This window comes from Pseudophryne corroboree, chromosome 3 (genome assembly GCF_028390025.1).
Source record: "Pseudophryne corroboree isolate aPseCor3 chromosome 3, aPseCor3.hap2, whole genome shotgun sequence".
In the NCBI taxonomy this organism is placed as follows: Eukaryota; Metazoa; Chordata; class Amphibia; order Anura; family Myobatrachidae; genus Pseudophryne; species Pseudophryne corroboree.
In genome coordinates this window covers 407,942,317-407,958,308 of record NC_086446.1, presented here as the reverse complement: position 1 = coordinate 407,958,308, position 15,992 = coordinate 407,942,317, and the positions used below count along the sequence as shown (strand labels likewise).

At 47.4% G+C, this 15,992-nt stretch overlaps 1 protein-coding gene across 2 annotated transcripts in view; it reads left to right on the top strand.

The window, feature by feature from the left end:
* RBL1 (RB transcriptional corepressor like 1) overlaps positions 1-2,551 on the top strand; it is a 436,431-nt gene extending 433,880 nt beyond the window's left edge. For both annotated transcript variants that reach the window (XM_063960185.1, XM_063960186.1), the window contains one exon: positions 1,639-2,551. In XM_063960185.1, the coding sequence (XP_063816255.1) occupies positions 1,639-1,806 (168 nt within the window). In that variant the 3' untranslated portion in view covers positions 1,807-2,551. The remainder of the gene's footprint in view (positions 1-1,638) is intronic.
* The last annotated feature ends 13,441 nt before the right edge of the window (positions 2,552-15,992 follow it).

The following is a 15,992-nucleotide window of genomic DNA, read 5'->3' as shown; positions in this document are numbered from 1 at the left end:
GCCGTCCTTAGTGCAGTCCAGGAGCATCCCTGCCCTTGAGGGGACAGCTTTAAGCTGTCCCAGCATAGATCTGTGCTCCCTAGTGGACGTAAGAGAAAATGAGATTTATGGTCTTACATGGATAAATCCTTTTCTTTCAGTCCACTGGGACTCACCCTCCCTGATGCACCTGGCTGGCGTGATCGTTTTCCTGTATCGGTGAGTGTGTGTTTGACTCTCTGGTGCGGATGTCTTGTGTGTGATGGTCTTCCTGATCTTTCTTCCTCGTTCCTGCCATGGGCTTCCTAACTAAACTGGTGGGCCTCGGGCTGGGTATAGGGGAGTGGAGGACTGAGGGCTGCTGGTTTCCAAGAATTGTAACCCTTTGGTGCCCGGACTCCATCCTATCCAGCCTATACCTAGCGTAAATGCCTTTGCTTCCTATGGACTCAAAAGGATTCATCCAATCCAAATATTGTGGCAAGTGAAAAAAACGCCTGCACGAACCAAATGACATTCCGTTTTGTATATACGCCGTCATTGAAAAAGTGCCGCTAAGCTGTGTACATAAATTTGGCTTCATTCTGCATTCATTAAGGTTATACTACATTTGTGCCGTTAGGTTTAATGCTCAAAACATGTCCAATGTACCGTTTACCATATAGCATTTCAGCCCTGTCATTGTAATATGCAGACTCGAGTAACAGAAGGTAGAGCAAGAAAAAGCTCATTAACTCACGTATAAGCACCAATGACTTATTCTGCATTTCCCAGCACTCCAGGTCAGTCTCGTGCTTCTCTGAACATTATCTTGATCTTGCAGAAAAGAAAAGGGGGTGCACACGTAGCGATTTTTGCTTAATTTCTAAGCAATCTTACTAGATTCCTTAGAAAAGAAGCATACATCGCGCGTGTGTGCCCGATAGAGATGTGCAGCCCCGCGCGCCGCTATTGCTGACTCTAGATTGGCAGGTTACTCACTTCACCGATGTGTGAAGTGAGCGGCGTGTGTGTCGTCCTCCCGCTCAGCACACATCGCGCTGAGTGGAGGGAGAGATGTGTGCTGAGCGGTCTGTCATAGATCGCTCAGCACACATCTTCCCGTGTGTACCCCCCTTATGTGGCATGAGGAGAAAGCCCATAAAGTAGAGTTGAGATGACTGATAAAAAATAAACATCAGCATAGAAGTATATTTTCTCTGTTCTGATGTATTAAAATTTGCCTAAAATAGGGGAAAAAATAGCTGCAGATTTATTGCAAATTCATATTCTTTAATACTACATTTATTAAGAGTGCAGTAGTAGTAAAATAGGAATCTTGAGTTGAATGTTTTGTCCTGACTGTGTCTGATTTTGTGTCCTGTACTGGCTCCTTTGTGAATTTATTCTATTGCACTTATTTTTTCCCACTCTAGCTCTTAAATGGGTTAATTTTAGGGAATGTGCAGATCCAATAGCATCTTTCTACTTTTAGGGTTCAAATGAAAATAGACTTGGATGTGTGGGAATCCCCTCTAATTGAGAAACCTCTCATTTCACTGGATTACTTAGATCCCTCTTCTGGCCTGTGTGTTAGTAGTTATATATACTGTATCTTACATTGCATGCTCCCTTCTCCTATGGCTTTAATCTTTATTTTATTTTTTCCCTCCCTTTTAGAGTTTGATGGATATAAACAGCATGATTAAACAAGAACAGAGGAGCAAAAAACGAGCAATAACCATAGACAGTGACTCTGAATCTCCAGCCAAGCGATTATGCCAGGAAAATGACGATGCTCTGCTAAAACGCCTTCAGGATGTTGTGAGCGAGAGGGCAAACCATTAACTGCTATTTTTCTTTCTGTATGCATTTTAAATCCTATATATTGTATGCTTCAAAAGAATAGGGATATTGCTGTCCAGTAAAATCTGTGCAAGGTGATAAGTTACATGTCTTTTATTTTACAATCTTTTTGGTTCATTAGAACTCTTCCGAAAACCAGGGATTTCTGACCCAGTTTTGAGTCCGGTGTAATGATGGACAGAAATTGTTTTCTTGATGTAGTAATCTAACGCATCTTGGACATTCAATTTTTTTTTAGTATTTGAGATTTCTATTTCAAGTTCACTGCCTTCTGCATGTTTTATTTAGATCATAGACACAAATTGGCATTCATTAGATAAAGTAGTGCTCTCGCTACACTCTGCTAATATGAAGTTTGTCTAATACTCATTGGTGTCACATTCTTCATGGTGGTTTATCAGTGATTTTTCTATAGTGCCAACTTTTTACAGTTTTTACACAAAACAGTTTATTTAAAGCTTTAGAAAACTTAAATGTAATCCTCCTGGCAAACCCCTTCTGTTTTGCATATTAAGTGAATGTTGTGTAGCATCTACACACTTTTTACGTAATTTTTTTACGTATTAACTTTTTATGAGTTGTATATAATTACTTCATTTACACAAATGTCTTTTTGGTAAGATTCTTACATGGATTGGTATCTGAAAGACACCCTTTAAGTCTCTCAGTGTTCTTGTGTCATTTGTACACCTTTGTATATATGTACAATAAACTGTACACTGCTTTATGATGTCTCATGTCCCGTTTTTTGTGTGTATATGTAGAGTGGCTTGCAACTGGGGGGGGTTAAAAAAAAAAGTGTTATTAAAACCTTGGAGAGTGATAAAGTGGAAAGGGAGAAACTACCAGTTCCTAACTGTCTTTTTTTTTAAAACACAGCCTGTAACATGGCAGTTGGGGCTGATTGGCTGGCACTTTCTCCACTTTAGCACTCTCATAGGCTTAGTACATTTCCCCCTTTGGGAGTTATTTTTGCCCATTCGTTCTGGTCAGGTTTGCACCCGACTTTACAGATGATTTTTGTGGACTGTAATTTTCAAATAGTACCACAGATTCTTAATTTGATTCATATTTGTACTTTGACTTTGTCATAGTAGATCATTCAACTTTATTCTAAGGCTTCCATAGGGCTCCACAGGGAGACGGGGGTATAGGTCAGGCATTCCCAACCACGGTCCTCAAGGCACACCAGGTTTTAGTGATATCCAGGCTGCGGCACAGATGGTTAAATCAAAATAACTGAGCTACTACTTAAGTCACCTGTGTTCAAGCAGGGATATCACTAAAACCTGCACTGTTAGTGTGCCTTGAGGACCGTGGATGGGAATGCCTGGTATAGGTGGTAAAGGACCCGGCACCAAACTGCTAAACTTTTAGGTATTCCAGAGATGCTCCGATTCCTTCCCCACTATACCCCTCCACCATGCTTAGGCACTTCAGTTATGCTTTGGTGTTGGCAGGATTCGAATGCTGTCCATTTAACAGTGGGGCTGCCTCTGAGCAGCCCCAAGCTTTATTTTATTATTTTCTCTGACGTCCTAGTGGATGCTGGGACTCCGTCAGGACCATGGGGAATAGCGGCTCCGCAGGAGACAGGGCACAAAATTTAAAAGTTTGACCACTAGGTGGTGTGTACTGGCTCCTCCCCCTATGACCCTCCTCCAAGCCTCAGTTAGGTTTTTGTGCCCGTCCGAGCAGGGTGCAATCTAGGTGGCTCTCCTAAAGAGCTGCTTAGAAAAAGTTTGTTAGGTTTTTTATTTTCAGTGAGTCCTGCTGGCAACAGGCTCACTGCAACGAGGGACTTAGGGGAGAAGAAGTGAACTCACCTGCGTGCAGGATGGATTTGCTTCTTAGGCTACTGGACACTAGCTCCAGAGGGACGATCACAGGTACAGCCTGGATGGGTCACCGGAGCCGCGCCGCCGACCCCCTTGCAGATGCCGAATAGAGAATAGGTCCAGAAACCGGCGGCAGAAGACGTCTCAGTCTTCATGAGGTAGCGCACAGCACTGCAGCTGTGCGCCATTGCTCTCCGCACACTTCACACCAGCGGTCACTGAGGGTACAGGGCGCTGGGGGGGGGGCGCCCTGGGCAGCAATGTAATATACCTATTCTGGCTAAAATATATCACATATAGCCCCTGGGGCTATATGGATGTATTTAACCCCTGCCAGGTTCCAAAAAAACGGGAGAAGAAGCCCACCGAAAAGGGGGCGGGGCCTATTCTCCTCAGCACACAGCGCCATTTTCCTGCCCAGCTCCGCTGCGAGGAAGGCTCCCAGGCCTCTCCCCTGCACTGCACTACAGAAACAGGGTAAAAACAGAGAGGGGGGGCACTTATTGGCGATATTTATAATATTTGAGCTGCTATAAAGGGAACACACTTATTAAGGTTGTCCCTATATATATTTATAGCGCTTGGGTGTGTGCTGGCAAACTCTCCCTCTGTCTCCCCAAAGGGCTAGTGGGGTCCTGTCTTCTATCAGAGCATTCCCTGTGTGTCTGCTGTGTGTCGGTACGTGTGTGTCGACATGTATGAGGACGATGTTGGCGTGGAGGCGGAGCAATTGCCTGTAATGGTGATGTCACCCCCTAGGGAGTCGACACCAGAATGGATGGCTTTGTTTATGGAATTACGGGATAGTGTCAGCACGCTACAAAAGTCGGTTGACGACATGAGACAGCCGGCAAACCAGTTAGTACCTGTCCAGGCGTCTCAGACACCGTTAGGGGCTGTAAAACGCCCTTTACCTCAGTCGGTCGACACAGACACTGACACTGAATCCAGTGTCGACGGTGAAGAAACAAACGTATTTTCCAGTAGGGCCACACGTTATATGATCACGGCAATGAAGGAGGCTTTGCATATCTCTGATACTGCAAGTACCACAAAAAGGGGTATTATGTGGGGTGTGAAAAAACTACCGATAGTTTTTCCTGAATCAGAGGAACTGAATGAAGTGTGTGATGAAGCGTGGGTTACCCCAGATAGAAAACTGCTAATTTCAAAGAAGTTATTGGCATTATACCCTTTCCCGCCAGAGGTTAGGGCGCGCTGGGAAACACCTCCTAGGGTGGATAAGGCGCTCACACGCTTATCAAAGCAAGTGGCGTTACCGTCTCCTGATACGGCCGCCCTCAAGGATCCAGCTGATAGGAGGCTGGAGAATACATTAAAAAGTATATACACACATACGGGTGTTATACTGAGACCAGCAATCGCCTCAGCCTGGATGTGCAGTGCTGGCGTGGCTTGGTCGGAGTCACTGTCTGAAAATATTGATACCCTGGATAGGGACAGTATTTTACTGACTATAGAGCAGTTAAAGGATGCATTTCTTTATATGCGAGATGCACAGAGAGATATTTGCACTCTGGCATCAAGAGTAAGTGCGATGTCCATATCTGCCAGAAGAGTTTATGGACGCGCCAGTGGTCAGGTGATGCGGATTCCAAACGACATATGGAAGTATTGCCGTATAAGGGGGAGGAATTATTTGGGGTCGGTCTATCGGATCTGGTGGCCACGGCAACGGCCGGAAAATCCACCTTTTTACCCCAGGTCACCTCCCAGCAGAAAAAGCCGCAGGCTTTTCAGCCGCAGTCCTTTCGTTCCTATAAGAACAAACGAGCAAAAGGACATTCCTATTTGCCCCGAGGCAAAGGAAAGGGTAAGAGACTGCAACAAGCAGCTCCTTCCCAGGAGCAGAAGCCCCGGCTTCTACAAAGGCGTCAGCATGACGCTGGGACCTTACAAGCAGACTCAGGGGCGGTGGGGGGTCGCCTCAAACATTTCAGCGCACAGTGGGCTCACTCGCAGGTGGACCCCTGGATCCTGCAGGTAGTATCTCAGGGTTACAGGTTGGAATTCGAGAAGTCCCCTCCTCGCCGTTTCCTAAAGTCTGCTTTGCCAACGTCTCCCTCCGACAGGGCGACGGTATTGGAGGCCATTCACAAGCTGTATTCTCAGCAGGTGATAGTCAAGGTACCCCTCCTACAACAGGGACAGGGGTATTACTCCACGCTATTTGTGGTACCGAAGCCGGACGGCTCGGTAAGACCGATTCTAAATCTAAAATCTCTGAACCTGTACATACAAAAATTCAAGTTCAAGATGGAGTCACTCAGAGCAGTGATAGCGAATCTGGAAGAAGGGGATTTTATGGTGTCCATGGACATCAAGGATGCTTACCTTCATGTTCCAATTTGTCCTTCACACCAAGGGTACCTAAGGTTCGTGGTCCAAAACTGTCATTATCAGTTTCAGACGCTGCCGTTTGGATTGTCCACGGCACCCCGGGTCTTTACCAAGGTAATGGCCGAAATGATGATCCTTCTTCGAAGAGAAGGCGTCTTAATTATCCCTTACTTGGACGATCTCCTGATAAGGGCAAGATCCAGAGAACAGCTGGAGGTCGGAGTAGCACTAACCCAAGTAGTGCTCCAACAACACGGGTGGATTCTGAATTTTCCAAAATCCCAACTGATCCCGACGACACGTCTGTTGTTCCTAGGGATGATTCTGGACACTGTTCAGAAAAAGGTATTTCTTCCGGAGGAGAAAGCCAGGGAGTTATCCGATCTAGTCAGGAACCTCCTAAAACCAGGAAAAGTATCTGTGCATCAATGCACAAGAGTCCTGGGAAAAATGGTAGCTTCTTACGAAGCGATTCCATTCGGCAGATTCCATGCACGAACTTTTCAGTGGGATCTGCTGGACAAATGGTCCGGATCGCATCTGCAGATGCATCAGCGGATAAAATTGTCCACAAGGACAAGAGTGTCTCTGCTATGGTGGTTGCAGAGTGCTCATCTGTTAGAGGGCCGCAGATTCGGCATACAGAACTGGGTCCTAGTGACCACGGATGCCAGCCTGAGAGGCTGGGGAGCGGTCACACAGGGAAGAAACTTCCAGGGCGTGTGGTCAAGCCTGGAGACGTCTCTTCACATAAATATACTGGAGCTAAGAGCAATCTACAATGCTCTAAGCCTGGCAAAACCTCTGCTTCAGGGTCAGCCGGTGTTGATTCAGTCGGACAACATCACGGCAGTCGCCCACGTAAACAGACAGGGCGGCACAAGAAGCAGGAGGGCAATGGCAGAAGCTGCAAGGATTCTCCGCTGGGCAGAAAATCATGTGTTAGCACTGTCAGCTGTGTTCATCCCGGGAGTGGACAACTGGGAAGCAGACTTCCTCAGCAGACACGATCTGCACCCGGGAGAGTGGGGACTTCATCCAGAAGTCTTCCACATGATTGTGGTCCATTGGGAAAGACCAATGGTGGACATGATGGCGTCCCGCCTCAACAAAAAACTGGACAGGTATTGCGCCAGGTCAAGAGACCCTCAGGCAATAGCTGTAGACGCTCTGGTAACACCATGGGTGTACCAGTCAGTGTATGTGTTTCCTCCTCTGCCTCTCATACCAAAAGTACTGAGAATTATACGGCAAAGGGGAGTAAGAACGATACTCGTGGCTCCGGATTGGCCAAGAAGAACTTGGTACCCGGAACTTCAGGAGATGCTCACGGAAGATCCGTGGCCTCTACCTCTAAGACGGGACCTGCTTCAGCAGGGACCGTGTCTATTCCAAGACTTACCGCGGCTGCGTTTGACGGCATGGCGGTTGAACGCCGAATCCTAAGGGAAAAAGGCATTCCGGAAGAGGTCATCCCTACCCTGGTAAAAGCCAGGAAGGAGGTGACTGCACAACATTATCACCGCATTTGGAGAAAATATGTTGCGTGGTGTGAGGCCAGGAAGGCCCCGACGGAGGAATTTCAACTGGGTCGATTCCTACATTTCCTGCAAACAGGATTGTCTATGGGCCTCAAATTAGGGTCCATTAAGGTTCAAATTTCGGCCCTGTCGATTTTCTTCCAGAAAGAATTGGCTTCAGTTCCTGAAGTCCAGACTTTTGTAAAAGGAGTACTACATATACAGCCCCCGGTTGTGCCCCCAGTGGCACCGTGGGATCTTAATGTAGTTTTGGATTTTCTCAAATCCCATTGGTTTGAGCCACTCAAATCGGTGGATTTGAAATATCTTACATGGAAAGTAACCATGCTACTGGCCCTGGCTTCAGCCAGGAGAGTGTCAGAATTGGCGGCTTTATCGTATAAAAGCCCATATCTGATTTTCCATTCGGACAGGGCAGAACTGCGGACGTGTCCTCACTTTCTGCCTAAGGTGGTTTCAGCGTTTCACCTGAACCAGCCTATTGTGGTGCCTGCGGCTACTAGCGATTTGGAGGATTCCAAGTTACTGGACGTTGTCAGAGCATTAAAAATCTGTCAAGGCCCATTCCACAAGGAAGGTGGGCTCATCTTGGGCGGCTGCCCGAGGGGTCTCGGCATTACAACTCTGCCGAGCAGCTACGTGGTCAGGGGAGAACACGTTTGTAAAATTCTACAAATTTGATACCCTGGCTAAGGAGGACCTGGAGTTCTCTCATTCGGTGCTGCAGAGTCATCCGCACTCTCCCGCCCGTTTGGGAGCTTTGGTATAATCCCCATGGTCCTGACTGAGTCCCAGCATCCACTAGGACGTCATAGAAAATAAGATTTTACTTACCGATAAATCTATTTCTCGTAGTCCGTAGTGGATGCTGGCGCCCATCCCAAGTGCGGATTGTCTGCAATACTTGTACATAGTTATTGTTACAAAAAAATCAGGTTGTTATTGTTGTGAGCCGTCTGTTCAGAGGCTCCTACGTTTGTCATACTGTTAACTGGGTTCAGATCACAAGTTGTACGGTGTGATTGGTGTGGCTGGTATGAGTCTTACCCGGGATTCAAAATCCTTCCTTATTGTGTACGCTCGTCCGGGCACAGTATCCTAACTGAGGCTTGGAGGAGGGTCATAGGGGGAGGAGCCAATACACATCACCTAGTGGTCAAACTTTTAAATTTTGTGCCCTGTCTCCTGCGGAGCCGCTATTCCCCATGGTCCTGACGGAGTCCCAGCATCCACTACGGACTACGAGAAATAGATTTATCGGTAAGTAAAATCTTATTTTTCTTTTTACTGAACACAAGTAGCAGCGCTAGGCTGTCCTATGGATGGCAGCGCTGCTGCTTCACACACACACACCCCCACCCCTGCCAAAACTCCGGCCTCAGGCTAGGTACTTCTGGCGGGAGAACGAGGAGCACATCTTAATCGCAATCCTTCCTCCGGTTCTTGCAGAAGGACCTCAGTGGCTGGTGTGGACCCCCTGTTTGTCCAGGACTCCATGAGATCGCCAGGGCTTTTTACTGACATAGGCACTTAATTTAAAAGGGCCAGAGCACCTGAAGGTAAAGCCAGCAAATGGGAGGTCAGCACTCTGTGGTCTCTCCCCGGCTCATGGCGCCATTCCACTGCAGCTGAGCTGCTTCTCTGCCTCAGAGACTCACACCAGCCATTTTGAGTTGAGTATACCATAACATTACACAATCGTTCATAACTGTTTTACTAACAAGGCGTACATATAGATTAAATCATAGCGATACATTGGTTGAAAGGCAAAAGGAGGAAGTTCCAAATATGGTCAGATGAGCTAATTGAAGTGAATGAACTTTTCCAGAAGATGGCAGAGTGGTCCATGAATCTTGGATCTCCTATACTTAATAATTGGGTCCTTGATTAGGCCTTGTCAGCATAGGGCTCATTCTTGTTCATAATGGCATGTTGTTTGTCCAAAGCAAAGGTCTATCAGATATTCCATATCTTGTCCTTTGTTGTCTTGGTACATAACCTCGTAAAATGTCATTAAAACCTGGTTATCTAAATTACAAGGGTCTTACTAATAGTCATGCAACCACTTAGATGATGGACAAGGGTTGACAGAAAACATTTCTTCATGAAAATTAACTCTACAGAAATAAAGATACTAGTTACAGACAATAGAAGCTATAGGTTTAAAGCACAATTTCTGAGGCAACACAGATATATATTTGATTTCTCTTTCATCCACTAGGGGACACTGGAGTCTTATACAGTAGGGGTGTGAAGCTTGCAACCGGAGGTGTGGCACAATCTAAAAATTAGCATTGTCTGCACAGCCGGCTCCTCCCCCTTCACATCCCTCAGTTTGAAAAATTGTGCTGGAGGTACAGCACGTGGGGGCATTGAGCTCCTAAACTATAAAGAAAATATATGTGCTGCGTCTCCCTATGAAACGGAGGACAAAGCCTGATAATATTGAGACAAAGATCCCTTTTGAAGGGACCTGCATCTCTCACAGGAGATCCTCTTCAATTCGGTCTATCATCAAGTCTGTGAGTACTGGTTGTTGTAAGGGCCAGTTAGCATAGGTGTTTTTTGTTTTGTTTGTTTTTTATTATTTTTTAATTATTTTCCTAGAAGGGCTTTATTCATAGCATAGGAGAGGCTCCCTTATAGAGAAGTTAAATAACTACTCAGATCCCCGCAGCAGCGTGCCGGTCAGTCAGCACGAAATGTAACAACAGTGTGAGGCGAGCCGGGATCCCTTCAGCAGCGCACCAGCAAAAGTCTCCCCTGTCAGCATGAGAGAGGTGCCGCTACAGGACCTGATGAGAGTGTTCCCAGCGCGCGCCGGCCAGCGGGAGATCACAATGCCGCGCGGCTGAGCAAATACCCTCAGCCGCCGGAGGCTCTATTTGGGGAAGCGTTGGATGCGTGGATTTCCACAGCAACCGCGGGTAAGTCACCTTTCCTTCCCTCTGCTACTCCTACGAAGAAACCGTTTTCTTCAGCTGCGCAGAAGTCCTTTCGGACCACTAAGACGAAAAAGCCCAAACCTTCTCCTTCCTTTAGAGGTGGTCGGGCAAAATCCAAAAAGCCTGCACCCGCAGGCTCCCAGGACCAGAGACCTGCTTCTGGTTCCTCAAAATCCTCAACATGACGGTGGACCTCAAAGTCTGGAGGTCGGGCTGGTGGGTGCGAGAGACTGACGTTTCAGCCACGTCTGGGTGTACTCCAGCCTTGATCCCGGGGTACAGGATATTGTGTCCCAGGGGTACAGACTGGAGTTTCAAGAACTCCCGCCTCACCGGTTCTTCAAATCAGGCTTGCCAGATTTGCTGACACAGGGCAATCCTACAGGAAGCCATCCTAAGATTGGAAAAATCACAGGTCATTGTCCCAGGTCCACCTCATATGCAAAACGAGGGTTATTCAAACCTTTTTGTGGTACCGAAACCGGACCGTTCGGTCAGACCAATGTTGAACCCTTACCTGTGGGTGTTCAAATTCAAAATGGAGTCTCTCAGCAGTGATTTCATGTCTGGAGGAGGGAGAGTTTCTGGTATCCCTGGATATCAAAGATGTGTACCTCCACATTCCGATTTGGCCGCCTCATCTGGTTTATCTCAGATTTGCACTGTTAGACAGTCACTATCAATTCCAGGCACTGCCATTCGGCCTCTCCACAGCCCCAAGGTGATGGCAGAGATGCTGGTTCTCCTCCGCAAACAAGGTGAACATAATCCCATATCTGGACGATCTGCTGATAAAGGCATCGTCCAGGGAGAGGTTGTTGCAGTCCATTCTTCTCATGACTCATCTGCTCAGGGTCCATGGTTGGATCCTCAATCTTCCAAAATCACATTTGGAGACGACCTGGAGGTTGTCTTTTCTGGGAATGATCCTCAACACAGAAGTGCAGATGGTGTTTCTTCCGGAGGAGAAAGCATTGGTGATACAAACAATTGTCCGGGATGTCCTGAAGCCAGACCGGGTTTCGGTTCGTCAGTGCATTTGCCTTCTGGGGAAGATGATGGCCTCTTAAGAGGCTCTACAGTACGGAAGGTTTCATGCTTGTCCCTTCCAACTGGATCTCCTGGACAAGTGGTCGGGATCTCATCTACACATGCACCAGAGAAAACGTCTGTCGCCAAAAGCGAGGGTTTCACTCCTCTGGTGGCTACAACTACCTCACCTTCTCGAGGGCTGCAGGTTTGGGATTCAGGACTGGATCAATCTAACCACGGCTGCAAGTCTCCAAGGCTGGGGCGCAGTCACTCAGGGGGAAACCTTCCAAGGGAGGTGGTCAAGCCTGGAATCCGGCCTACCAATCAACACTCTGGAACTAAGAGCCGTCTAAAACGGTCTTCTCCAACAGCCCATCTTCTGCGAGATCGAGCCATTCAAATGCATTCAATGTAACGACAGTGGTTTACATAAACCGACAGGGCAGAATGAAGAGCAGAGCTGTAATGTCGGAGGTAACAAGAATCATCCCCTGGGCAGAAAAACATGTGTTGGCACTGTCTGCAATCTTCATTCCGGGAGTCGACAACTGGGAAGCGGACTTCCTCAGCAGACACGATCTCCATCCAGGAGAGTGGGACTCCATCCGGAGGTGTTCACGGAGGTAACAGATCTTTGGGGGTGTACCTCAAATAGACATGATGGACTCTCGTCTCAACAAGAAGCTTCGGCGGTCTTGTTCCAGGTCGAGGGAGACTCAAGCCGTGGCTGTGTACGCCCTAGTCACTCTGTGTGTTCCTTTCGGTATACGTGGTTCCTCCACTTCCACTCATTCCAAGAGTTGAACAAGAGTTCAGGTGATCCTCATTGTTTCGGACTGGCAAAGAAGGGCTTGGTACGCGGATCTTCTGGATCTGCTTGAAGAGCAGAGGGCTCTTCCTCTTTGGGAGGACCTGCTACGGCAGGGGCCGTTCGCTTATCAAGACTTACTGCGGCTACGTTTGACGGCATGGAGGTTGAACGCCAGATATTAGCTCGGAAGGGCATTCTGAACAAGGTTATTTCTACACTGATACAGGCTAGGAAAGGAGTATCGTCTAGACATTACCATCGTATTTGGAAAAAAATATGTATCTTGGTGAGAGTCCAAGAAGTTTCCTACGGTGGAGTTTCAACTGGGACGGTTTCTCCTCTTCCTGCATGCAGGTGTGGATATGGGCCTGAGGTTGGGATCCGTAAAGGTCCAGATTTCGGCCCTATCCGTTTTAATCTAGAAACAGTTGGCTTCCCTCCCTGAGGTTCAGACATTTTTTAAAGGGGTTCTGCACATCCAGCCTCCCTTTGTGCTGCCTACGGCACCATGGGATCTTAACGTGGTGCTGCAGTTTCTCCAATCGGATTGGTTCGAGTCTCTACAGGAGGTTGAGGTCAAGTTTCTCATATGGAAGGCTGTCACTTTGTTGGCCTTAGCTTCTGCTAGACGTGTGTCGGAGCTGTGGGCTTTGTCTTGTAAGAGCCCCTACTTGATCTTCCATGAAGATAAAGCTGAGCTCCGGACACGTCAGTAGTTCCTTCCAAAGGTTGTGTCGGCATTTCATATCAACCAACCTATTGTGGTGCCAGTTGCTACTGAATCCTCAATTTCATCAAAGTCCTTGGATGTTGTAAGGGCTCTGAAAATCTATCTGAAGAGTACTACTCGTCACAGAAAATCGGACTCTGTTTGTCCTATATAATCCCAAGAAAATTGGGTGTCCTGCTTCTAAGCAGAGTATTTATCGCTGGATTCGGTTCACTATCCAGCATGCTTTATTCTACGGCAGGACTGCCATGTCCAAGATCTGTTAATGCCCACTCTACTCGTAAAGTGGGGTCTTCCTGGGCGGCTGCCTGGGGTGTCTCGGCAATGCAACTTTGCCAAGCTGCAACTTGGTCTGGGTCGAACACGTTTGCAAAGTTTTACAAGTTTGATACTTTGACTGAACTTCAGATCTTCAGAGGCCAATCAGTTCTGTAGGAGCCTCCGCGCTCTCCCTTCTGTTTTGAGAGCTTTGGTATGTGAAGAGGACGGCACGTCACAGAAAATCTGACTGTCCATTGATCCCAAGAAACTTGGGTGTCCTGCTTCTAAGCAAATGATCTCTCGCTGGATCAGGTTCACTATCCAGCATGCGTATTCTATGGCAGGATTGCCGTATCCTACGTCTGTTAAGGCCCACTCTACTCGTAAGGTGGGTTCTTCCTGGGCGGCTGCCCAGGGTGTCTCAACTTTACAGCTTTGCCGAGCGGCTACATGGTTGGGGTCGAACATGTTTGCAAAGTTCTACAAGTTCGATACCTTGGCTACTGAGGACCTGAAGTTTGGGCAATACGTTCTGCAGGAGCTTCTGCGCTCACTCTCCCGTTCTGGGAGCTTTGGTACATCCCCATGGTACTAATGTGGACCCCAGCATCCTCCAGGACGTAAGAGAAAATAGTATTTTAATTACAGACTACGAGAAAAGGATTTACCAGTAGGTAGAGGATGCTGGTCGCCCGCCCAGTGCTTCGTGATCCTGCAGTGGTTACTTAGTTCAGTACTGCTTAGTTCTTGGTTAAGTACTGTTTGTTACTTGGTTAAGTATTCTTGTTCAGCCGTTGCTGATGTTTCAAGCTAGTTAGCTTGGTTTGTCTTGTATGTGTGAGCTGATGTGAATCTCTCCACTATCTGTGTAAAATCCTCTTGAAGTTGTCAGTCTCCTCGGGCACAGTTTCTAGATTGAGTCTGGTAGTAGGGGCATAGAGGAGCCAGCCCACTCTCTCAAACTCTTAAAGTGCCAGTGGCTCTTAGTGGACCTGTCTATACCCCATGGTACTAATGTGGACCCCAGCATCCTCTACGGACTACGATTAAAGGATTTACCGATAGGTAATTAAAATCCTATTTTTTCTCACTGTCGGCATACTCCTTCCCCTTTAACCATATAGAATTGGTGTATTGTGTGCTACACTCATCTTGCAGTTATGTCTAGCAAAGGCAAGGATCGTAAAGAGACTGAAGTACCTCTGTTAGTCTCATGCAGGTTTATCACCTCAGGACATTGGGACTAATTCAGAGTTGATCGCAGCAGCAAATTTGTTAGCAGTTGGGCAAAACCATGTGCACTGCAGGGGGGGGCAGATATAACATGTGCAGAGAGAGAGATTTGGGTGTGGTGAGTTCAATCTGAAATCTAAATTGCAGTGTAAAAATAAAGCAGCCAGTATTCACCCTGCACAGAAACAAAATAACCCACCCAAATCTAACTCTGCAAATGTTTTATTTGCCCCCTCCCCCTTGCAGTGCACATGGTTTTGCCCAACAGCTAACAAATTTGCTGCTGCGATCAACTCTGAATTACCCCCATTGTACAGGATGGTTTATGTGCAGCTCGTATCCCACCTAACCATCCAGCACCTCCAGACCTGGTGCAGGAACCCCCCTGGGCTTCCTTTTCTCAGTTACTGGGTCAATTAGCCTGGCTACCCCTGTGGTTACTCCCCCTATGGGATTCCCTTAGCAGGTACATCCTGCAATACCAGTCCCAGCCATGCCTCCGACTACCAGTCACAGCCATAACTCCCTCTTAGGTGGACGTGCTCTCTACTTCAGTACAGAGCTGGGCACACACCTACATGGTTTTCCAACAGGTGTTACAGAGCGACAGGCCCTTGCCCTCTAGTGCCACTAGGCATACTGTCCCCTCCTCTCAATCTACACCGCTTACCGGTTAAGGCATCATCTGGTGAGGAAGAGGGGGGCTGATGTTTGATGGAGGTCAGGTGTGAAGCTTGCAATACTCCTGGTAAAATGTTTCCTCTCCCTAAGCAACTAACGTCTACCCTGTCCCAGAAGCTGACTGTTCCAAGTGGGAGACTCCCCCACCGGTGGATTCTCATGTCCGTTTGGGTAAATCCTCCACTTTGCCTATCCCTTCAACTTCTTACCTAAAGTATTAGAGCTTACGGATAGGATTGAAGCTAGTCTCAAGTCTATTTCCTTATAGGTACTATTACTAGTGGCCACTGCCTGGGTAGCTAAGGATATTGAACACTGGGCTGACATTTTAGAGGATGTGCTTCCCTCAGACATTTCACTGGAGAATCTTGCCTATCGCATATCAGTGGAAAGCGGACATGGATTCCAAGAAAGCCTTGGGTTTATCCTGTTTGGAGCAGAGTTGGACAAAGTTGTGGCTGCTGCTAAAGGGCCCCATACACTAGTGTGATATTGCCTGTTTCTCCGGCAGGGTCCTCAGGTTATCCACAGGGTAACAATGGGATATGAAGCGACAGCGGATTTGCACCAATCGGTCAAAGCTTTCTGAGCCAACCAGCATGCAACGGGCCAGTCCATATATCCCCGCCTCCTGGCTCAGGCAAATCAGTTTTTTGTTTGGTGCGGCAGGAGCCAGACCATGATCAGAGGGCCGCTAGTTTTTAGCAGCCCTAAGCTGTCTTATTTTATTTTTAT